The 24,262-nt window shown below is 37.0% G+C and overlaps 1 protein-coding gene across 2 annotated transcripts in view; it reads right to left on the bottom strand.

Annotated features, from left to right (window-relative positions):
* Window positions 1–20,644, bottom strand: part of DNAJC10 (DnaJ heat shock protein family (Hsp40) member C10) — a 52,121-nt gene extending 31,477 nt beyond the window's left edge. Inside the window, exons 1-7 of one of the 2 annotated variants that reach the window (XM_006935397.4) lie at window positions 20,183–20,644; window positions 18,364–18,712; window positions 16,754–16,919; window positions 15,112–15,162; window positions 2,094–2,176; window positions 1,678–1,809; window positions 954–1,047 (exon numbers count right to left, since the gene is read on the bottom strand). In XM_006935397.4, the coding sequence (XP_006935459.3) occupies window positions 954–1,047; window positions 1,678–1,809; window positions 2,094–2,176; window positions 15,112–15,162; window positions 16,754–16,919; window positions 18,364–18,567 (730 nt within the window). In that variant the 5' untranslated portion in view covers window positions 18,568–18,712; window positions 20,183–20,644. The other variant, XM_045034105.1, reaches the window with a different exon arrangement.
* Between the last annotated feature and the right edge of the window lie 3,618 nt (window positions 20,645–24,262).

Here is a 24,262-nt window from a genome sequence, read left to right as displayed (position 1 = left end):
ACTAACTCTCCATTGTTTTCATCACATAAAATCTAAATTCATCATTTCATTAAGAAAGAAACTAAAACTGGCAACCAAGGCCCCTGTGGTCTGAGCTTTGTCTGCCCATTCAGCTAGCCATGTCTCCCCCCAGGCCACTCCACTCACTGCCCATCTTTTTGTCAGATTCATGATGAAGCACTGCCAGTTTACCAAGTTCACAGTGATCTTTAAAGGCTTCATTTTCATGACAGGTTGGGTCTGACTTCATTCAAGAAGTCTTTTCTAACCCTTCCTCTTTTCCACATCTGAGTTCTTTTATGTTCTTCATGTTTCTCTAAGATTGCCTCTATCATAGTAGTTACTACATTGCATTTTAATGGTTTTACTCACGCCTTACTTGCTAAAATAATGAGGCCCTTGAAGCAGGGATTATATATTTTATTACTGCAGCTCTAACATTTAACACGGTTTCCAAGACATAACTTGTATTTAATGAATGACATAAACACCTTACTAGATGTGAATACTACCATTTCATGGGTAGCACAGAGTAGTTAAATAATCCACCTAAAGTCACTTGATAAGTCCGAAGTCTAAGATTAGAAGAGTTTTTAAACTTTAAAATTACACTGGATGTGCAGGAAGTGATGGCCTGATGCAGTACACTTATGAGAACAATAAAACACTTCGTTAACTAGACATTCAGTTCTACTTTGAAAGTTGTTTCACCTCACATCACATCATATTCATTTCCCACATCTTAACTGTTTGTTCTATACAAATAAGATTCATTTGTTAAATGCCAATTATTTAGCAGAGGTCAGAATAACAAAATTCCCTTCTAAAAAACATGGAAAAGATACGTTAAAATTTCAATATGACCAAAATGTTAACCCTGTTACTGGAGAAAACTTAAAATACCATTTTCAAAGTATCCTTGAAAATAAAACAAATGAAGAAAATAAAATTACCTGTCCATAATTCTGTCACTGTGCTTCTAACATGCTGCATGGCAAAATTCACCAAACTTTCCTTTGATCTGTCACCATGATATTTCACTGCGGCCTATTATTTTTTTTTTTTTGTAAAAAGAGAAGCATCTTTTACTATTTCTTTTAAAAATTCACTGAAAGTATTACTGAATACTTTTAATTGTACATTATTTTATATACAATAAGCACTCTCTCTCAAGAGTACAACATTTATAATGGTTAAATTGTGTTAAGACAGAAACTGATGGCAAACATTTAATTTTGAAGTAAAAAAGGTCAAAGTAATGGCACTGAATGTATTCATAACATAATCCAAAATGTTTACTATGACTAGAGCCTAGGTAGATGGCACCTAAGATAGGATTTAAAAACCAAAACATTGGGGCGCCTGGGTGGCGCAGTCGGTTAAGCGTCCAACTTCAGCCAGGTCACGATCTCGCGGTCCGTGAGTTCGAGCCCCGCGTCAGGCTCTGGGCTGATGGCTCAGAGCCTGGAGCCTGTTTCTGATTCTGTGTCTCCCTCTCTCTCTGCCCTTCCCCCGTTCATGCTCTGTCTCTCTCTGTCCCAAAAATAAATAAAAACATTGGAAAAAAAAAAAAAAAAAAAAAAAAAAAAAACATTCTACAAAACGACATACTGGTTTTTCACTAGTATTTTTATGATTAAGGTTCCAAATGAAAAAAATGCCAACTTTACCCCTTACCATTCCAGACCTAAAAATGAAGAGGCTGGGATAACTGTTGACTCCTTTCATTCGGCAAAGCATTCTATCATCACCACAGTTAACAGCACCGATTCGAAGTAATCCATCTACTTCTTTAGCAAAGTCTCTCCACTATGAGAAAAAATGAACAAGTATTTCTCTGATAAGATAATCTGTCTTTGCTTGAACACTCTCCAAGCTATACATTTTTAAAGGAGAGTTTATTTATTTATTTATTTATTTATTTATTTATTTATTTATGTATTATTAGTATTTTAAAATCATACAAGTATGCAGTATTTGATAATTGATAGTTATCATTACTATTAATAGAAAAAAATCCTCATACATTAAAAAAGCACTCAACAGATTAGAAGTAATAAAACTTTAATAATCAGGATGTAAAAAATACATACTGTGGGAGCTAAATCATGGCAGTGTGAACATCCTGGGGAGTAAAAGTTCACAAACCACAGTTCTCCAGAATTAACAGCAGCATCTAAAGTATATAAAACCAAAACAACTTAGAATTATTTATTAAAAGTTTCTACATACTTTAAAGTTTTGTTAAGATCAGAATGAAAAAGGCAGGCCTATATCTTTCATACTGCCTTTGTCATTTTCTATACAAGTTTTTCTATAAAAAGAGAACAGACTACAGTTGACCCCTGACCAACATGGATCTGAACTGTGTAGTCCACTTATATGTGTATTTTTCTGATACAGTATAGTACTGTAAATGTATTTGCTCTTATGATTTTAATAATTTATTCTCATTTACTATAAATATATAGTACATAACATATATGAAAATATATGTTAACTGTTATGTTATTGGTAAGGTTTCTATCAACAGAAATCTATTAGTAAGTTTTGGGAGAGTCAAAAGTTTTATTTGGATTTTCAACTGCAGAGGCAGGGGGCTCAGTTCCCCCAACCTCCTCATTATTCAAGGGTCAGCTGTATATCAGCTATCAAACTGACAATACCTTAAAAAAAAAACTTTTAAGCACATACTTGAATAAAGTCCTGAGCTTCAGGACACTTGTCACCGTGAAACTGTGAAAAGAGGTGGCACAAGGCATCAGCAGCCAAACCTCATCCAGGAGTTTGTGTGGATGAGAGAGATGAAGAAGAGAAACAGTGAGAGATGGGGACTGAAGTTCATCTACTATCTGCAACATAGCTTAAATACCTGTGTCAGTCAATTCCAACAGCTACTTCAAATTCTGAGGGGATGAAAGACGAGAACTACACAATATAGTAGGACTGTGGGGATTAAATTTAAACTTTGCCCTTAAGTCATTTACCTTGGAAAACTGTATTATTAAAAAGCATTAGATCAAGGTTTTTAACAATTTAAAACAAATATGTATTTGTTAAACTAATGGATCTGAATACCACGATATCCAGCCAACAACACATTATGCATTATAATCTATAAAATGACCGATGCAAACTCTTAGAGAACACAGGCAGTAATTTCTTTGGACACTGGTTGTAGCAACACTGTTCTACATATGTCTCCTAAAGCCAAGGAAACAAAAGCAAAAATAAACTACTGGGATTACATCCGAATAAAAAGCTTTTGCCTAGCAAAGAAACCATCAACAAAAGAAGCAACCTCCTGAATGGGAGGAGGTATTCACAAATGATATATCTGATAAGGGATTAATATCTACAATATATAAAAAGCTTATCCAACTCAACACCAAAAAAGCACACAATCTGATTAAAAATGTGCAGAGAATCTGAACAGATGTTTTTCCAAAGAAGACAGACAGATGGCCATTAGCCATGTGAAAATCACTAATCATCAGAGAAAAGCAAATCAAAACCATTATAAGATATCACTTTACACCTGTCAGAACAGCTAGAATCAAGAAGACAAAAAATAACAAATGTTGGTAAGGACATGGGGAAAAGGAACACTGGTGGACTGTTGATGAGAATGTAAACTGGTGCAGAGGGGATCCTCAAAAAATTAAAAACAGAAGTACCATATGATCTGATAATTTTACTACTGGGTATTTATCTAAAGAAAACAAACACACTTATTTGAAAGATAACATGCATCTTTTTGGTTATTGCAGCATTATTTGTAACAGCCAAGATGTGGAAGCATCCCAAGTATCCATTGACAGATTAATGGATTTAAAAATGTGGTGTACATGGGGGCGCCTGAGTGGCTCAGTCAAGCATCCTACTTCGGCTCAGGTCGTGATCTTGCAGTCCGTGAGTTCAAGACCCACATTGGGCTCTGTGCTGATGGCTCAGAGCCTAGAGCCTGCTTTGGATTCTGTGTCTCCCTCTCTCTCTGCCCCTCCCCTGCTTACTTTGTCTCTCTCTCAAAAATAAACATTAAAAAGGAGATCCTGCCATTTATGACAATATGGATGAACCTAGAGGGTATTACGCTAACTGTAATAAATCAGAAAAACAAACACCATAGGATTTCACTTTTATGTGAAATCTAAAAAACAAAACAAATGAATAAACAAACAGCAGAATCAGACATATAAGTACAAACAGACGGTTTCCAGTGGGAAGGAAGGTGTGAGCAAAGGGTAAAATGGGTGAAGGGAAGTGGGAGATACAGGCTCCCAGTTATGGAATAAGTCACAGGAATAAAAGATAGTTGTAGAGAATATAGTCAACAGTGTTGTAATAGAGTTACACAGTGACAGATGGTAGCTACACTTGTGGTGAGCGCAGCATCATACAGAGTTGTTGAATCACTTTGTTGTATACCTGAAACTAATATAACACTCTGTGTCAACTATACTCTAAAAATAAACAAAAACTTTCTTAACCCTGTAAGGATGCACTCTAACATTCAAGGTAAAAAGGCAAAGACAATTTGCTTTTGGTATAAGTGTTTCTGTATAATTCCATTATCAAAATCAGTTATTAGTAATTTTAAGTAAGTTTCATAAATTATGTAATTATAGTAAGATACCAAAATAAACATACCATTTTATTTATTATTATTTTACTATTTATTTTTGAGAGAGACATAGAATGTGAGTGCAGGAGCGGCAGAGAGAGAGGGAGACACAGAATCCAAAGCAGGCTCCAGGCTCTGAGTTGTCAGCAGAGCCCCATGCAGGGCTTGAACTCAGAGACTGCAAGATTATGACCTGAGCCAAAGTCAGATGCCTAAGTGACTGAGCCACCCAGGCGCCCCTCAAACATACTATTTTAAATATGCATAACTAATTTAGGTTAGATAGAAACGCACAAGATTCAATGTTTACCTTCAATTTTAAGACACATGGATCTATGGGAAAAAAAGTTAATCTGTATATTACAGGTAAAGTGTGTAATTTAGGATAAGTTGTTCCATGGCAATGTTTAGAAAGTATGACCAACAGACCACTCTAAGTGGTTGAAATAATTGCCACTCTGACTTAGGCCCCCAACTGGTAATAATTTAGGTGAAATTTAAATAAATTTAGTGCAAACTTTAACAGAAATGGGACTATTTCATTAGCTATAAATAACTAATGAGGTGGGTATTTATATATGAAAAGATAAAGTAATGATTAGACAAAATAGGACTGTTATAAGTCTTCAATAAAAATATGACATATAACAAATCTGAATGGCATTTGACACAAAACCTTGTTCAGAGGGAAAAAATGTCTATTTGGTACTTCGTTTTCATAGAGCACTTCTATCATGTTTGCTCGGTTCCCACTCTTGTTGACTAAGATTAAAAATATTCTTAATGCCATGTTATTAAAGCTCAATGGGATGTTTTTCCAAAAACCCAGCAACATAGAATAAAACAAGTATATTTTAAAACGTGACACAGCTAATAACTTTGTGGCCCAGAAAAATGTCAAAATAGGATGAGGTCACAAAGAGAAGAGATAACAGAGATAGATCTAAGAGTGAAAAGCATAAATTACAAAGAGAAAACTAAAGTATAGGGTATAGGTCAATAAGAAAACATTGATGAATAACTCTTAGGCTAATAGGTTTATTTCCCTTAAAAAAAAAAAAAAAAAAGAGTAGCACAAGCATGGGCTTTGACATGAATTTGAGCGCATGTCCTGTCTTGTACTGTGTCAGTCAGGAAAGGTTAAGCTACAGAAAACAGATGATTCCAATTATGTCATGGGCTGACAATAAAGGTTTATTCTACCATCTATCACAATCTTATACTAAGTTGGCTGCAACACTCTTCCAAACCATTTCACCGCTGACCCCTGGCAGGGAGAAGGCTCTATTTTGAACATTCTTATTTCTCATGACAGAGCAAAATGGTAAACACATGCTAGCTTTTAAAGCTTCTGCCCAGGGGGCACCTGGGTGGCTCAGTCGGTTAAGCGGCCGACTTTGGCTCAGGTCATGATCTCGTGGTCTGTGAGTTCGAGCCCCGCGTCGGGCTCTGTGCTGACAGCTCAGAGCCTGGAGCCTGTTTCAGATTCTGTGTCTCCCTCTCTCTGACCCTCCCCCGTTCATGCTCTGTCTCTCTCTGTCTCAAAAATAAAAGTTAAAAAAAATTAAAACAAACAAACAAACAAAAAACTTCTGGCCAGAAGTGACATCCATTACTTCTGTTCACATTTCATCGGCCAAAGCAAGTCATATAGTCACGCCTGAGTTCTACACAGTGGGATGTATAATTCTCCATCACAAAGGAGCACCTCAAGGATAAACAATCAACATAGATAATTAAAATAAAATATACCACAAATACCTATTAGCTGAACTTAAGCATATGTTTTCTTCCTGAAATGCAGTTTGTAATTTCTGAAAATAAAACTAGTAATATCGAGGACTGTTGTGAGGATTAAATATGATAAATATTAATTGCCTGGAATAGGAACTTTTGCTCACTAATTATAGCAGTATTTTAATATCATTCTCTTCTACTTATCTACAAAACATTCTAACATGACCACATATTCGTTGACAGGACTTTGTTGTAACAACTCAGAAAGAGGCAGCACAGGGCCTGCTGGCAGACAGCACTCTTTTGAAACAACAACAGCTCTATGACACTACACTTTAAAAAAAAAACTTTGGCACAATTTTTGTCCCTCAGAATGAAGCCTTTTAGAGGATATTTAATTTTTCATTGATTCATTTTATTGACTGAGGAATAATTCACTCCCTGATATATTATGGAAAAAAGGTAGAAAATGTAGTATATTAGTTAAAGGAAGTTTGTGTAATTGTTTTCAATGCTAGAATTTCATCATTCTTGGTCCAAGGAAAAGGGTTCCAAAAAAAAAAAAAAAAAAAGCCTACATCAATGAGAAGCAATCCAGTATAGCCCACATTCCTGAGATTCTTCAAAACCTAACTAAGGATCCAGTTATCGCACCTACTCTAGCAAACAAGGCCCAGAATATTCAGAAATTCACCCTTTATGGGCTGTGCTTTGCATCATTTCCAACACACTGAATGGAAAGTTTTGCTAGATGCCCTTATACCTTATACATACTAGCGTAAGTATGTCTGGTTCATGATAAGAAGACCCTGAAAATAACACTAACTACTCTCCAAAGAAAAGTTTTCTGACAAACTCTAATTGAACAAAATCCTAGATTTCTCTTTATTAGGAAATGATGGGGATGTAAAAAAAGAAGAAAAAGGAAAAAAGAGGCAGAGGCGCCGTGAGCTCCTCTGTCATTTCTTGAGCATTTCTTCAAAAGGATGCCTATACTGTGTAGGCATTACTCAGAGTGACTAGTGTAAGTGCAAGATGTCCTCTGCTCCTGCAGATACTGTCTAGAACCTGCTTATCATGACAGATATCATATTCTTCTGTGACATATAAAAAGATAATATGCACCATGTTCAAGGGGAAGAAGAACATTTTTAAAGCTTTCAAAGTGAGTTTATTAAACACATTTTCTCTTCTGTACTATAGTTAAGCATTCTGGAGTTCACTCCTGATAAAAGTGAACTATGTAATTTGGACTAACTCTCCCAATACAACTGCAAAATTGGACAAAATATAAAAGATTTCTGTTGAAAGCATCAGAGAATTACCAATGTAGTAAAGAATTAGGGGGCCAAAGTATGGGAGCAGGTGGAAATCACAGAGCCAGTGTTAGAAAAGGTAGTTGATAGGCAAGATACTGAGCAGAGTTTTCAATACATTCAGGAGGCTAGAGGGACAAAAATGGGAGTGGACACATAGAAGAAAGGGTCCTGTGAATAAAGGTGAACTGGAAAGTGACCAGTCCTCTCAAAGTCCAAAAAGCTCAGCTTTTCAATCGCAGTCCCTGCTTGGATAAAGCTGATCTGAGATTGTTAGTGACCTCACCCTAGAAGACAGCGTAACTCCTCTCAAGAGAGAGAACATACATAACTTTAAAATATCTTTGTAATTATACGTGTGATTAGTTATACAAAAGACAAGCCTGAGTAACCCAAACGAATAGAAATAACTGGTAATAGAAAGAGACCCACAACCAAGAAGGCTAATGTGATATTTATACAAGTACAAATTGATACTACTCTCTTGCCACCTCACCTCAGCTTCTTCAACTAAAAGTTCACTCAGGACCAGCTAGTCTCACCCCAGTAACACACAAAGTAGTATCAGACATGAGATGCAATGGCAACAACTAGACACTGAACCTATCAGTATTATTTATTGCTTTTGAAAACTTACCTCTAAGGTTTTGTGGCTGTATTTTTAACTACTCCTTGGGGTTCTATATGAAATATTAGCAGTTCTTAACTGTTCCATAGTGACACACTGAAAAAAGTTTGAACCCATATACAGTGTACATCAGGGAAGTCTCCCCTTCCTGGGTGGGCTCGTTAGCTTGCAAGTTCTGTTCAGTGCCTCCAACTATATCTCCAAATCCAGTTTTCTGCCCCACTGGTCCACAAAACACTCACTGGCAGACTAACAGACGAGTGATAATAATAACCATACAGGAAGGCTATAGGTTCCTACAACTACATGCAGCTCATACTATCAGTTCTGTCTACCAACAATCTAAAATAATCAAAGTTTCTTCAATCTCCTTTGGATGGAAGGTACGTTTTCTATTCATTCCACTCAGAACTTGTTCAACTGTTCATGTGTTGAGTCTATGGACAAAGTGATGTACTAGATGGCTCTGTGTAGGCTGGAGCTTACCAACAGGATGTAAAAATAAGAATAAAATTCTTGGTCAGAAGAAACTGTTCAAAATCAAGTAACTATAATATATATTTTTATAATGATGTATGTGAGGAACATACATATACATTTATTGCAGCTAGATGCTATTTTTCATTTCTAAATTAAAGATTATAATAGAGCAAAACAATTGAAATTTGAAATGAAATATACTGATCAAAATAGAAGAGTAAACCTATTTCATTATACTTGTACAAACTTTGAAAAGTGTAAGACTAATCCAGTATTTAAAATTTTCTAAAATGCAATGGAAAACTGCAATAGAACTGTATTTTTATATCCATTTTCACATAAATCAAAGTCAAAAGAAATCTGCTTCCAAAATAACCACAAAGTTACCCCTAACTCTGCAATCCAAAAGCTCCCAAACTGGAAGTTTGCAAGTTCGCAGCAAGCTCCCCGGGCTTCCAAACCTGTCCTGACCTGATCTGGGGCTATGTATTACTTTTACTTTTTTTTTTTTAGTATACATACTTACGCATTTCTTGGCAGAAATTATAATGTTGTAGGAATGCCTAGGTGGCTGAGTCGGTTAAGCATCTAACTCTTTATCTCGGCTCAGGTCATGATCTCACATTTCTGATATGGAGCCCTGTGTCAGGCTCTGTGCTGACAGCAAGTGGCCTGCTTGGGATTCTCTCTCTCCCTCTCTCTCTCTCTGCTCCTTCTCTGCATGTGCACGTCTCTCTCTCTCTCTCAAATAAATTAAAACACTGTCTTAAAAAAGTATACTGCCCCACATTCTGCAAAGAACATTATTTGATACATGGTGTATACTGTGAAAATTATTATTTAAAAAAATTAAAAATCTGTTTTAACATGTATTCATTTCTGAAACAGAGTGCGAGTAGGGGACAGGCAGAGAGACAGGGAGACACAGGATCTGAGGCAGGCTCAGCTGTCAGCTCAGAATCCATAAACCGCGAGATCATGAGCTGAACCGAAGTGGGACGCTTAACTGACTAAGCCACCCAGGTGCCCCTATACTGTGAAAATTATTAAAGGGTAACTTCACTAGAGTCAGAGACTAGAATGAGGAGCCATACCTCTCAGCATCAATCACAGGAAGAATTGTCAATTACAGACCCCAACAGAATCGTCATCAACAGAAAAGAATCATCAATTATATAGGCCTCAACAAGAAAAGATGTATTTGAATTTCCTATAAGAAACTGACTACTTCTACATATCAGCCCGCAAGAAACTGTCATTACCCTGAACTCTTGCTTTCCTCCAATGGATTTTCATTCAGAACCCCTCCCAACTTCCTCCTTCTCCATAAAATAATGTTCTTCTCCTGTTTATTGGACCTTGCCTACAATCTTGCCCTAGCTTGCATATCCCAAAATGCAGTTCTCTGCTACTCCTCAATAAACCCATTCTTTTGCTAGTAAAACAACTATTTTAATGTTACATTAATATTACTTGGTGATCAGCCATGGGATCCAGACAGGACCCCCAACAACCAGGAGACTGGCGAGCAAACAAGTGCAGGTATCCACAGAGCCAACTGAGCATACTGCTTCCTTACAAACCTGGAGTTTGAGGTTAACTTTTTTCCTGGATTTCAAGTTCTGTTCTCTGTGTTCTAAGCTCTCCAAGCTTTATTCAGGATTTGTTTCAAGGCTTTGTCCTTAAGAGTACTTGTTTGGCCTTTGGTCCGACTCCTTTTTAGAACCAGACTGCTCCTGTTGGAACTGTGTCGACCTTTGGCTCAACTCCTTTTTGTGACACACCATTTCTATAGAAACTGTTTTTGTTGGGAAAGTGCTAGTCTTCGGTCACCTCTTTTCTGGAACTGGATTGTTCCTGTTGGAACTGTACTGGTCTTCAGTCTGATTCCTTATGGAATCAGGCTGTGTCTATTGGAATTTTTCGTTTTGCCTTAGAAAAAAAACCTCTAAGAAATGGGATCCCAGTCATCAAAATGTTTTTCTAGGGCACCTCCACTTCTAGGACCCCAGCCAGTTTTATGTTTAAAACTACGGTCCTTCCTCATGCCTATTTCTAATTAAATGGACCCACTTAACTAAACATAATTTAGAACTTCAATGGCCTTTACAGTGAACTTTTGATTTCCTTAAACCAACTTTTCGCAAAACTAAATTGGATAGACATGGCTCTACAACTGTCAAAACTGAATGAGATGTCTACATGGATTGGCATTTGGAAGCATCCAAACGTTATCAGGAACCTAAAATTGCCTCTATAAAATATAATTTCTACACTAACTGAGGCAAACAACTAAAAAAAGACAAAAAGGCTTCCAAGGCCTCCCTTCCCCAACCCATCTGGTCTCAAGACTCCTGGCAGCCCCCCTCCTGCTCAGGCCCAACTCCATTGCCATCATCCTCCCTCACGCCTCACCTCTTCTATACCCTTGGTTTCCTCATTCAAATTCTCTCACTGAACTTCTCTTCCTCAGAATCTCTTCCAGCTCTCTCCTCTCCTAAACCTTTTAAAACCTGCCCCATTAGAGACTTCTGAGGATCCAAATAACCCCCAAATTTCTTCTGTTCCCTGGACTAAGGCTGAATTCACAAGCCATAGTTAAAAGAGTTTCCTAAAGTGACTGAGGACCCCCATAGATTTGCTGAAGATTTTAGCAGAGTCATTCAAACTTACCAACCTGGTTTCTCAGATATATATCAGTTAGTCTACATGCTTGTAGATGAACTGGGCCAGGCCAAGGAGTGAAGAAACTAGCCCAGTGGAAACATCCTGAAAGGGATTCAATCACACAAACAGATCCCTAACTTTTGGCAAGACATTAGAACGCTTGGCTGGAAACCTCCACGGAGAAATTACAGTGGTCTTTCCTAGGCCTGTTGATTGGAACTAAATTTAGGCTTGCACAAAAGCCTGATGAATCTATTCATGACTATTACAATCATTCAAACTGTCTTTAAAGAAAATTCTGATCTTGCTGTAGATGTTGAATCCACACAGGTAGCATTTATGTTTATTAGCAGGCTGAACTGGGGTCTTTCTCTTTTAATTAAAAGAACCAAGATGAATGTGAAACTATGTCCACTCTAGATTTAATTTGGCAAACCAGCCTGCTTGCACCCTAGACGAATTACCTGAAAGACCGCTAAAATTCTTAATTTTCAACTCCAGCAAATGAAAGCCCCTAAGCAAAACCAAAAATCTCCTACTTTCTATTACTGCAAAGAGCCAGGACATTGGAAAAAAGATTGTTACCCTCTTAAATGCTTCAGACATCTTCAGCCCTCTAGCCAGCCTTTCCAATGTCCTCCTAATTCCCAATGATGGGACTCCAAGGAACAAGTGGTCTTCCCAATCTTCCCACTTGATCAGGTTGGGGAAATGACTCTCCAGATTGGGAATGCATTTCTCTCTGTCCTTGACACCAGAGCTACAGTCTGGAAGCTCCATCTCACTGCTATGAAATAGACCTGCTTCAGCATACTAAAACAGTTCAAACAGTGGGGGGTCTTGAATCAACCTCTGCAGGTTCCTATCTATCATCCTATCCCCTTTTGTCTAGGCCCTTTAAGGAGTACACACTTTTTCTCCTTAGTTCTGCCACCCCATTCAGTTATCAGGCTGAGATTTCTTAGAAAATATTATGCAAGAATTCCTTTCTCCCAAAAGGGGGAAATAATTTTACAATTTGACATTGGTAATTAAAATACCCAACCAGGTAAGTTAAACGACACTTCAACATCTTTTATTAGATCTGATGGTACCACAGCGGAGCCTGGGGACAATGATCATTTGTTCCTATTGGATCGGCTACCATCCTCTTTATGTGCAAGCTCTTCCACTGATACTGGCAGAATCTACAGTGCATCTCCCATCAAGATTCAAACAGATCCCTCAACCCCCTCCCCAGAATTAATGAATACCTTAAAGAAGTCCTTCAAGGCATCCAGCCCACACAGAAGATTACAAGGCTCAGGGTCTCATTATTCCCTGCACTAGTGCCCATGACATCCTTATTTTACCTATGAGAAAACTAAATGGCCAAGAAAGGAGGTTTGTTCAGGACCTCCAAGCAATAAATAACATTTTTATCACTTGGCACCCTGTTGTTCCTAACCCCCATAGGCTACAGATATCTATTCCCACACAAGCAAATGTTTCACTACTATCTATATAGTACACTTTTAGTCTTCCAGTTGGTAAGGCTAGCCAATTTATTTTTGTTTGTATTCTGGAAGAACAGAAATATACCTGAACAATAATGCTCTAAGGTGTCACAGAGAGTCCTTCTCATTTTTTCCCAAACCTTAAAAACTGATTTGGATGACATAGTTTTCTCAGGTTCTACTTTGTTACATTTGCTTCTCTGCTGCCCTTCTCAAACCTCGTCACAGGAAGACAATACCTACCTCTTAAAACTTCTGGACTCGGACATAAAGTCTCCAAAGAAAAAATGCAGTTTGCTCAAACTCAGGTTCTACACTTAGGGTGTAGACAAACAAAACCAGGGAACAAAACCTGATTTCAGAATAAGGGCTACATTTGGATTCTGGGAGGCTTCATTGCATCCTGACTTCCCTCAAATCTAAAACTAATATTTAATTACAACGTTTTCTTGGACTGACTAGCCAATGTTGAAACTGGATTCCAAACTTCTTATAGCTCAACCTGTATATGCTTTACCAAAAAAAAAAAAAAAAAAAAAAAAAAAAGACAAACCTGACTCTATTATTTGGAAACACCAAGCACAGCTTTTAGGACTTAAAAAACAAAACAAAACCTGATGAAGTCCCTTGCTTTTGGACACCCAACTTCCCTTTTTTCTCTTTGTATGTGAGAGAGAAGGGAAGACTGCCTGCATTTCCCAAACCTCTGCAAAAAGGGGGAAATCTCTTCTTCTGATTATGGCCTTTCAGAAACACCCTCATCATGATTCTGTGATCACATTAATTCTTTACCTGCTTTTTCTGAAAGATTAGAAGCTTTGGAATCCACAAGTCTTTCTTTCATTTGATTTATTATCTGACTCTAAAACTCTTATCTAAATTCATGGCTTCTCAATTTGCAACCTTACAGGCTGTATTATTAGGTAACATTTGTTTCCAAACAGTTCTTTTGAGATAACAATACTGTTTTAATACATCTTTGAGGTTTTGCTATTTTTTTTTTTGAGGTTCTGTTATTTTTTGCAAGAAGTTCATTAGCTATTACTTCATGTTTATACTTGCACAGTATCCTCCCAAATGCACTTGGTTAATTCAGTGTGCTTTTGCAGTATTCACCGTTTTGCTTTCATGGCCACTTTAAGTGGGGACTTCCAGAAGGCATCCATAACTTTGCAGGGAGAACTTTTCTCCCTGAAGTTGGAGTAAATGCCAATAAATATTTTCAGTTAGCTACTTTCAGATCTCGGGTCTTGGTTTAGAACCAAGAATTTTGTTACTTTTTGTTTTGCATATATCTTAAGTTTTGTATTTTGTTGTCTGCCAATCTTTTGTAACAATCATGTACCCAATAAAGAAATGATCTCCAATGTTTACGATCTTTATAAATATGAACTATACATGAGAAGTGCATGAGAGTTCTCTTTCCTCGCCTTCCTCGTTAATGAAATGAGGCCATGAGTGGTTTCTAACTGCTATGTACCTTCCTGAAAGATCCTTCTTGGCATTGAGGAACAAAACCATTAAATATGAAATAACTGACTCTTGATTAGGTATACTTTCAGAAAAAGATCTTGATCAAAAGGGGGAAATGTAAAAATTAATTCAGGAAAACCTCACTAAAGTGGACTGGGAAAGTGAAAAGGTGGAAATCACATGACTCAATGTCAATTACAGGAAAAACTATCAACTGCAGACCCTAACAGAAGAATTATCAAAGGGAAAAATGATCAATTATAGGTCAGAACAGGAAAAGATGTACACTGAATTTTTATAAGAAATTGACTACCCCTGCAAATCAGCTAATGAGAAACTGTCGTCACTTTGAATTCCTGCTTTTCTAATGGACTTTCATTCAAAACAACCCCTCTGAACTACTTCCTCCTCCTCCTCCATAAAAGAACATTACTTTTATTTGCTAGACTGGCCTTTGGTTTTGCCATAGCTTGTGTGTCCTGAATTATAATTTTCTGCTATTCCTGAATAAACCTATTTTTGCTAGTAAAACTATTATATTTAAAAAGTTAACAATACCATATTCAAACACATTCAAACAATACCACAATCAAAAAATTATCTACATTTCAAATATATCTGTCTTCAAGAGTTTTAGGTAAGAGACTGGTCTTGGACCAGTTTAAGAAAATCATATGCCCACAAACTTACCAAACTCTCTTCTATCCAATGTTATGATTTCAGGATCATCATCATAAATACCTAATTTAAAAGTAAACATTATAAAATTAACAGTTTATCATAAAAATAAGTTACCACATAAAAACAGATTACTTAGGTCTTGTTTTAAACACCAAAAATCAGATTACTATACTAAATGTCAAAGTTGAAGAAAGTGCAATAAACAGAAAGACCAAGAGTAAATAATACCACTGGTAATGCATCTAAAGAATGATAAAAAACAAAAAATTAGTTTCCCGATATGGACTGTTGCAGCTATGTTTGGGGGTTCCCAATACCCATAATTTCATCTCCACAGAAAATTTGTATTATTATTTTTTAATTTTTTATTTTGCAATAATTATAGACTACCAGGAAGTAGTAAAAATAGCACAGACTTCCATGTTCCCTTCACTCAGCTTCCCCTAATGATGACTTATGTAGTTTTAACAAAATCTAGGAAATTGACACTGATACCTTACTGTTAACTAGAGACGTCACTTCCTTTTCTGATGTTTTTTTTAAATAAATAGTATCACTAAAGTATTTCCTACTGTTAAAAGTCTTATTAGAATGTTTATAGAGACAAAGACCAACTTAGTTAATATAAATTTTACTTATCGTAATTAAAACCAGTGTGAGAAAATTTGTTTCTATATAAGATACCAAAATAATACTAGTGATGGATATAAACCAGGTGTCAGTAAACTTATTCTGCAGAGGCCAGTTAAACAGGCTTTGTGGGACACATGGTTTCTGTCACAACTATTCAATTTTGCCCCTGAAGTGAAAGAAGCCACAGATAATATGCAAATAAATGAGCATAATTTTATTCTAATTATCATATTCTCATAATTCTATGATTAATTAAAACCTTACAAAAACAGGTGGCTGGCCAGATTTTAGCCCATGAAACGTAGACTACTGATATCAGATATATACTATTGAGCTGCAGTGATATATTAGAAAATACTATTTTGAAGGAAAAAAAAAAGGCAGTCTTGAGAAACAAATACTCCAGATATGAATTTAAAATATTTTATGTAGTCTAATATGAAAGCATACCTCAGTTCTTAGTGTGCATTTGAGGCTAATCAATAACGAAGAGAAATACCGGGTAAGCAAATGCTCTCTCTAGCCTTGCTGGATACCTGTGTTTACTTTACCTGCCCTTGATTTCTTTAACTTGCTTCCTCCCTCCACACTTCCCTCATTTCTTATTCCTGCCAACACGTCAATCCTATTATTAATAAGGATTCCACAAGAGAAGGATGGCATTTCTACTGAACTGACCACTATTAAACTTAAAGGAAACTTTAGATTTTCTTGGAAAACATGATGCTTTAATACCAAAAGGCTTTAGGATTTAACATCTACTGCAAATATTCTTTTTTAATTAAACTACAATCCTTATTTTAAAAGTATCTAACAAGATCATAAACAAAATACCTTCACATCTGTGCAGACAATATCTACATACCACCTGACTTTCCTTTTGAACGCAGCTCCCATGTTACATTAAACCGTCAAGGTGACACATATTAACTGCCTATGTTAAGTGGTGAAACAAAATTAATTTTCTAAATTTACTCAAATAAAAAACAAAATTTCACAGAGTATCATATCACCTTACCAAAATCATAACGATAATAATTCCAGCTTTCATATTGGCCACCTTCTTGATTATCTGCAAGTCCCTTTTCTCCGTATTTGTCATACTTTTTCCGCAGATCTTCATCTTTGAGTACTTCATATGCTCTATTTATTTTTAAAAAATCACTATGTGCGTTTGGGTTATTCTATTAAAATATTAGACATAATAGTTGTTTCAGATATGTGATCAAGTATCTCCAAAACCTCTATGAAGTTTTAATTTAACCTTGAAATTTCTGGGAGAACAGACATCAAAATAAGGAGGAAGAATACAGTATGAAATGGGTTATTATGGATTGAAATTAGAAAGTATTTTGAAGAACTATAATCTTCCAAAAAAAAAAAAAAAAGAATAAGAAAAGAACAGAGAAATGAGAATTGAGGCCTCAAAAAGCTGAAAGATATGGCCCTACAATGTAAGTCATTCCTTACATGAAATGCAATTGAGAAAAACTAATAAAACCTTGAAACCTTTAATTTTGTAAATATTATTTTTTATCCCAAAACAATTACAAAGAAATTTGTAGGTAATTTTTTTATTTGAAGCAAAATCAACATATTAACCAAAAACAAACAAACAGAAATGTCCCCCAATCCATCAAATGATTAAATGAGACTAGTATCAGAGTAAAACTCAAAACTGGATTGGAAATGTTCCTCATTCGTTACTCTTTCACAGAACTGGTTTTTGAAGAATGCTTTCATCTAAATAATAATTAGGTGTAAAAGGTCTACTATCTTTCATATGGAAACTTAAAAATCATATTTCTGAAATTTTAAAGAAAAATATGAAAAAATAAAAATTCTAAATATAATAGAAGGTAAATCTCCAGGGAAAGATAACCAACTAACAAGTTTTAGTGAAATATTGATTCTACTGCTGAACTTTATGCAATCAAAATAAAATAACCCTCTTTTAGGCATTTTATATAGAAAACAGAAAATTATAAACCATACCTTTCAAATCCTTGAGGAGTTAAATCTCATTAAAATAATTAGATACATTATAAAAAAATACCATGAGTATTAAAACTAAATTAGTTTTGAAAGATGACGTAATTGAATACATAATCAAATATTTATGCCTGGAATTACCTGGATTTGGCTGCTCTTAAGTTTTCATTTGTAATAATTTCTGACTCTGGTGTGGGATTTGTGCATGGAGAAAACAGTACAAGTTGAAGCATGTTATTATTAGTTATTACTGCCATTTTTAGCAAGAACCTTCCAAGTTCTAAGGGAATAATTTTCCTATTACAGTTATAAAATACTTGTTCTTAACTTACTTTACTAAGAAAACTACTTCAACTACCCCATAGACATTATCGTTGGTTTTGGAATTAACATCTGTAATGGAACTGGTACAACTCAGTTTTCAAATTAACAGGGAATTGCATTCTTGATATCAATATTCTTTCACACTGTTCTCAACCAGAATATTTTGCTGCTTCTGTTTTTTAGTACAGAAGCTAAATTGTGACTTTTGACATGTGATTGTTTTTAAGCATTTTGAGCACTTAAAATTTAACTATGTATCAAAACTTCACTGAAATACATGAATCAGATGTATTTAAAGAGAAAACTACCTACCGGGTTTTTATCAGGATGTAGCTTCAACGCCAATTTCTTAAAAGCTTGTCTTATTTCTCTACTGCTTGCGGTTTTGGATACTCCAAGTAAACTGTAAAAATCCTGATCTGTGCCCACTAAAACGGCCATATACACTATTAGAAAACACAGAATGACCCTTTTCAAGTCTCTGACGTAGTCATTTTTATTTAACCAGACTCCCATTCTTTTTCTTACACAAGTTCTGATTTAAGTGAACATTAAGATACACGCTGGTTCCAACTGATAGAATATGCAGGTTTGAGAACTTCTGTTCACATTACTCCCAGGGCGAATCAAGCATCATGAAATTTCCTCCCAAAATGTCAATCTAAAGAGAGGAAACAAGGTAGTTAAAAATACATTGAAAAAAAAAAACAAACAAAAAACCCCAGCAATAACGCTGTTAAATAACATGGCCAGTAATACAAGCTCCATTCGATGGCAAATCAGGGTGAGTGCCCAGGCTCTATTCTTTGGGGGCCCCTTCACTGCTTCCATATCCAGGTAGCCAGATTTGTGAAACCACTCAAGATAGGAGGTAAGTGTAAAGGATAGTGTGCGGTTGTAGCTAGCTAGAACACTTTGAAAACAAATTCAATGATTTGCTCTGATCAGCACCAGAACACAAGTCTGGGAAAAAAACGTTTCCTTCCTTTTCTATCTAGCTTAATTAAGCACAGCTCTTTTGTAAAACCACTTCCTTTTTGGCCACTTCTTTACCACTGTAAGGCTACATCGTTTTCATTTTAATCAGATTTCACTTGTAGAAAATATCCTTTGGAAGGACTAGGGAGTCCTTTCAAAGAGTATTTTTCATACACCTCTTCCAACAAGGGCAGTGAATTTACATTGTTAGACAACACACTTAGTATGGCCGGTTGGTTCCGAATTTTCTCAAAAGGTCCTTACACTACATGTAAGTAGGGACTACTTTATATAAATAGTCGAATAATAACTACAAGTTAACAGTAATTTTATCGCAAAGTTTACATCTAAGATAAATAAAAATGAAAAGGAAACAAAAAAGGAGAAGGAATCAGTTATTTTAACATGCTCACCTGTGTAGGGTCAATAATCTCCACTTCATCAGATCACAAAAGATACCAAAACACTTTGAAAAATCTAACCTTCTTAGCATTGTTTCTCCTTTCTTCATTTAATCCTAAATGTCTAAATCTTCTCCTTACCTGCGAACGGTCTTTGGCTCACTTCTAACTTGTTTCATGCAACCAAAACATAACTTTATAAAGCATAGTGATGGAGAGTAACAAGAATCAGACAAAAAACTAGAGGAAAATAGAGAACACATTCTCCAATACCACTATGGGACAAGTGGTGTTGCTAGCGGTCGTTCTCAGTCAGCGTGGGTGTGGTTGACTTGATCTCCGCCAAGCTTCGGGGACAGGTGGAAGCTGCAGGTAAAGGCAGTATGAAGGATTTCTGGCTGCCATCACCCCAGAATAGGATGCGGGGAGAGGGGAAAGTCGGGGAAGTCCCGTGAAAGAGACCAATAAGTGCTGCTGGTGTGTGAAGTCTCTGGCCGGGTTAGGGTGAAAAGAGACTGAGTGACTGAGGCTTAAGTGAGAGAAACTGTAGCAAGACGTGCGGAGACGAGGTCAGAAGGGTGATGATGTAGATAATCAGAAAAAGATGGGGAGCGAGAAGAACACAAAACCCGTCGCAGGGGCAAAGAGGAAGGGAGGGGAGACTGAGGTGCACAGGCATTGCGCTCTCCCTTCCAGGAGGGCCCAGGCTGCCGCCGGCTCCTACAGAGCCCCGGGCCCCGGCTTATGCCCACCTCAGTGTAGCGGGGTCGCCTCCTGCAGCTACTCCCCCATCCTCAATTCCCGGCGGCGGACCCCACCCGGCCGAGCGCAAGCTGTGCGCGCGTGAACAAAGCGCGCACTCTCCGACCGCCGGGCCGCCGCGCTCGGGATGGGGCAGGACGAGCCGCACCGGCAGCAACTAGCGCTGCAGCTCCAGTCGGCTCCTCGCGCCCCGGTCCCCACGGCGAACCGGGGCGGGGCCTGGCGCGGGGCACTGTGGGAAAGGAGGAGAGGACGCGGCCTGGGAACACCCGCAGCAACTCGGCGGGCGCGGCGGCAGCTGGGTGGGAGGGCGGTTTAGCTTTAGGTTGACGTGGCCATCAGCGTTGAATCCGGCTCCGGCTCCGGGTCCAACCCGGAGCTGAAAAACCTGTTCAACCCCAGAAGCCCGCGCCCCCGCATTAAACCGGCTGGCGCACGCGCCAGGCCGGACGTAGGTTGAGGGAGCCCGCCCCTTCCTTCTCCCGTTGCTATGGTGACAGGGAAACCTGGGAGGCGGGTTTAGGCGTGCAATTTCCGAGTGGCCATATTCTTAAAGGGAAATTAGAGCTATAGAGCGTTTTTCTGGTTGGTGGGTGGGTGTGGCAGAGAGGGGAAATTTTGTGGATAAAGGGGAGCTTTATCTAGCGGGCTGAAGAGTCAGTAGGAAACTTGGGAGAAATAAAAATATTTGTGTGTGTGTTAGAACAAACATTTGAGCATTCTACGGTATTGTCTGGTTTCCTAGTCATTCACGCTAGAAAGTGGGGAGTTATCCATACTTCTCTCTCTCACCTTTACATTTAAGTGGTTTGGTACAAAAACTTCAGTTTTGATCTGCGGAACACAGAACAGTGGAAGTAGCTACATTTGCAACCATCAAAAGAAAAAAAAAAACATTGTGAGGATGCCTGCTTAAGACATTAACCCTAATATGAAATACGTTGTAATTGGTAACAATTTCATGGGTAGTAAATCAAATGTAAGGTTATAAAAAACTGACTGAATGGGATCCCTAGCTGAACTAATACATTGCAAGAAAGAGAAGGAAGGAGGTGAACAAAGGCAGAAATATTAGAAGAGCCTAATGTAATAGTAAATATGTGGTAGGAACTAGTCTAAGTATACACGTATTAATTCAGTCCTCCAAATATTCTTATATTATTTTGACTATAATTATATCCATTTCACAATTGCGGAAACAGGTAAATATGTGATAGACCTGGGATTCACACTTAAGCAGCTTGACTCCAAAGACTGCGATGCTAATCATTATGTCACACTGTGTGTGTACCAACAAAATCTTTAGAGTAAATTGGAAAGCAAAATAGAAAACTGGCGAATCAAGCAGGGAGCTGATCACAGTGGGTTTTATGCTATGATGAGAACACAGACTATCTTTTTGGTAATGAGGAAGTCCCTTAAAGCTTTTAAAGTAAGGGACTCAGGCTGTATTTTAGATTGTTCTGGTAGCTTTTGGAAAGTGAATACAAAGGGAACCAGATGAGAAAGGAAGAACACTTAGAAGAGTGAGTGCTAGAGAAGGTAAATTTGGCAAGAAATGGTTATTGCTTGGATATGGGAAATAAAGAAGAGGAAGGATCTAAGGTTAGTTCTGTTTTAGGTAGCTGAATACATGCACTGAATGAGGCTCGGGGGAAAAAATAAAGGGTTCTGATTTGGATATATCAATTTCAAAGATCCTAGATTATGTCCGAATAAATATATCTGGCCTAAATCTCATGGGGAATATTTAGACTGAAGAAAAAAATAGGAAATTATCAAATAATCTGTGGTAGTTGGAGCCATGAGTATAAATAAGAGTACCCAGAGAAAGTATGCAGAATAAAAGCTGTGAGCCAAGCATAAAATCTTGGGGAATTCTGATACCTAGAATTTACACAGCAAAGGAAACCATCAACTAAATGAAAAGACAGCCTTTGGAATGGGAGAAAAATATTTGCAGGTTATATATCTGATAAAGGGTTGATATCCAAAAAATATAAACACCTATAAACTCAATAGCAAACACCCCAAACAATTTAATTTAAAAAATGGGCAGAGTAGGGCACCTGGGTGACTCAGTCAGATAAGTGTCCAATTTAGGCTCAGGTCATGATCTCAACTGTTTGTTTTGTAGGTAGGTTTCATAGCCCCATGTTGGGCTCTGGGCTGACAGCTCAGAGCCTGGAGCCTGCTTTGGATTCTGTGTCTCCCTCTCTCTCTGCCCCTCCCCTGCTTGCACTCCGTCTCTCTCTCTCAAAAATAAACATTAAAATTTTTTAAAATGGGAAGAGGATCTGAATAGACATTTTTTTAAAGAAGACATATTGGTGGCCAAGAAGCATATGAAAAGGTGTTCAACATCATTAATCATCAGGGAAATACAAGTCAAAAACACTGGGATATCACCTCATACTAGTCAGAATGACTATTATCAAAAAGAGAAAAAAAATAACAAGTGTTAGTGAGGATGTGGAGAAAAGGGAACCCTTGTACTGTTGATGAGAATATAAATTGGTGCAGCCCCTATGAAAAACGGTATGGAAATTCCTCAAAAAATTAAAAATACAACTACCATATGATCTAGCAATTCTACTTCTGGGTATTTACCCTAAGAAAATGAAAACACTTATTAGAAAAGATCTATGCACCCCCATGTTCGTTGCAGTGTTATTCACAATAGCCAAGATATGGAAACAACCTAAATGTTGATTGATAGATGAATGGATAAAGAGAATGTAGTATATATGTAAAACAATATTATTTAGCCATAAAAAAGAATGAAATCTTGTCATTTGTGACAACATGGATAGATTTTGAGGGCATTATGCTAAGTGAAAAAGGACATAAAGAAAAAGACAAATACTATTTGACCTTACTTACATATGGAATCTAAAACACACACACACACACACACACACACACACACACACAGAACACCAAACTTATAGATACAGGGAGCAGATTGTTGATTGCCAGAGGCTGGGAGTAGGGGGTGGGTGGGATGGATGGAGAAAGTCAAAAGGTACAAACTTCCAGTCATAAAATAAATAAGTCCTAGGGATGTAATGTACAGCATGGCGACTGGAGTTAATAATATTGTAATGCATACTTGAAAGTTACTAAGAGAATAGATGCTAAAAGTTCTCACCATAAGAAAAAAAATTCTGGGGCGCCTGGGTGGCTCAGTTGGTTGAGCGCCAGACTTCGGCTCAGGTCATGATCTCACGGCTCATGAGTTCAAGCCCTGTGTCGGGCTCTGTGCTGACAGCTCAGAGCCTGGAGCCTGCTTCGGATTCTGTATATACCTCTCTCCTGCCCCTCCTCCGCTCATGCTCTGTCTCTCTCTCTCTCTCTCTCAAAAATAAATAAACATTCAAAAAATTTTTTTAAAAAAGAAAAAATTCTGTGACTATGTATGGGATGGATGTTAATTAGACTTAATTTGGTGGTCATTTCACAACATATATAAATGTTATGTTGCATATCTGAAACTAATATTTCAATTATACCTTAATAAAGAATTTACAAATTAAAAAACAGAACATAAATTCTATGACAGAATTAGTGTAGGTGCAGAGAAATAAATAGATTCAAGAAAAAAGTAAGAGGATATATATATATGTGTGTATATACATATACATATACATATACATATACATATATATATATGTAATTTGGTGATGAATTGGTCATGGTAGGGTAAGAGAAAGACATTTGAAGACACATTTCTACTTCAGATAATTGACATCAGGGATGTCCACCTGCTTTAGGGAAACCAAAGCCTTACCAGCATCAGTATAATAAATCAAAATTTGATACCCTTGTTCTATCATATCTGCATGAGATATGTTATAACAAGGGGACTGTTTTCATTTCTTTTTTCTTTTTATTCCATCTGGGGCATTGCTACTCATCTTTTAAGACCTGTTCATGTTTTTTTCTAAAAAATAATTTTCTGTGAGCCATTCAAGCATATTTGAGGATTTCATCCATTATTATTGCATTTATCATTCCATATAGTAATTATCTTTCATTGGTTGGTCTATTATAATGAATTCTTTCAGATC

This window comes from Felis catus, chromosome C1 (assembly GCF_018350175.1).
Source record: "Felis catus isolate Fca126 chromosome C1, F.catus_Fca126_mat1.0, whole genome shotgun sequence".
NCBI lineage: Eukaryota > Metazoa > Chordata > Mammalia > Carnivora > Felidae > Felis > Felis catus.
The sequence above is the reverse complement of the archived record's forward strand: the minus strand, read 5'-3'. Positions and strand labels throughout refer to the sequence as shown.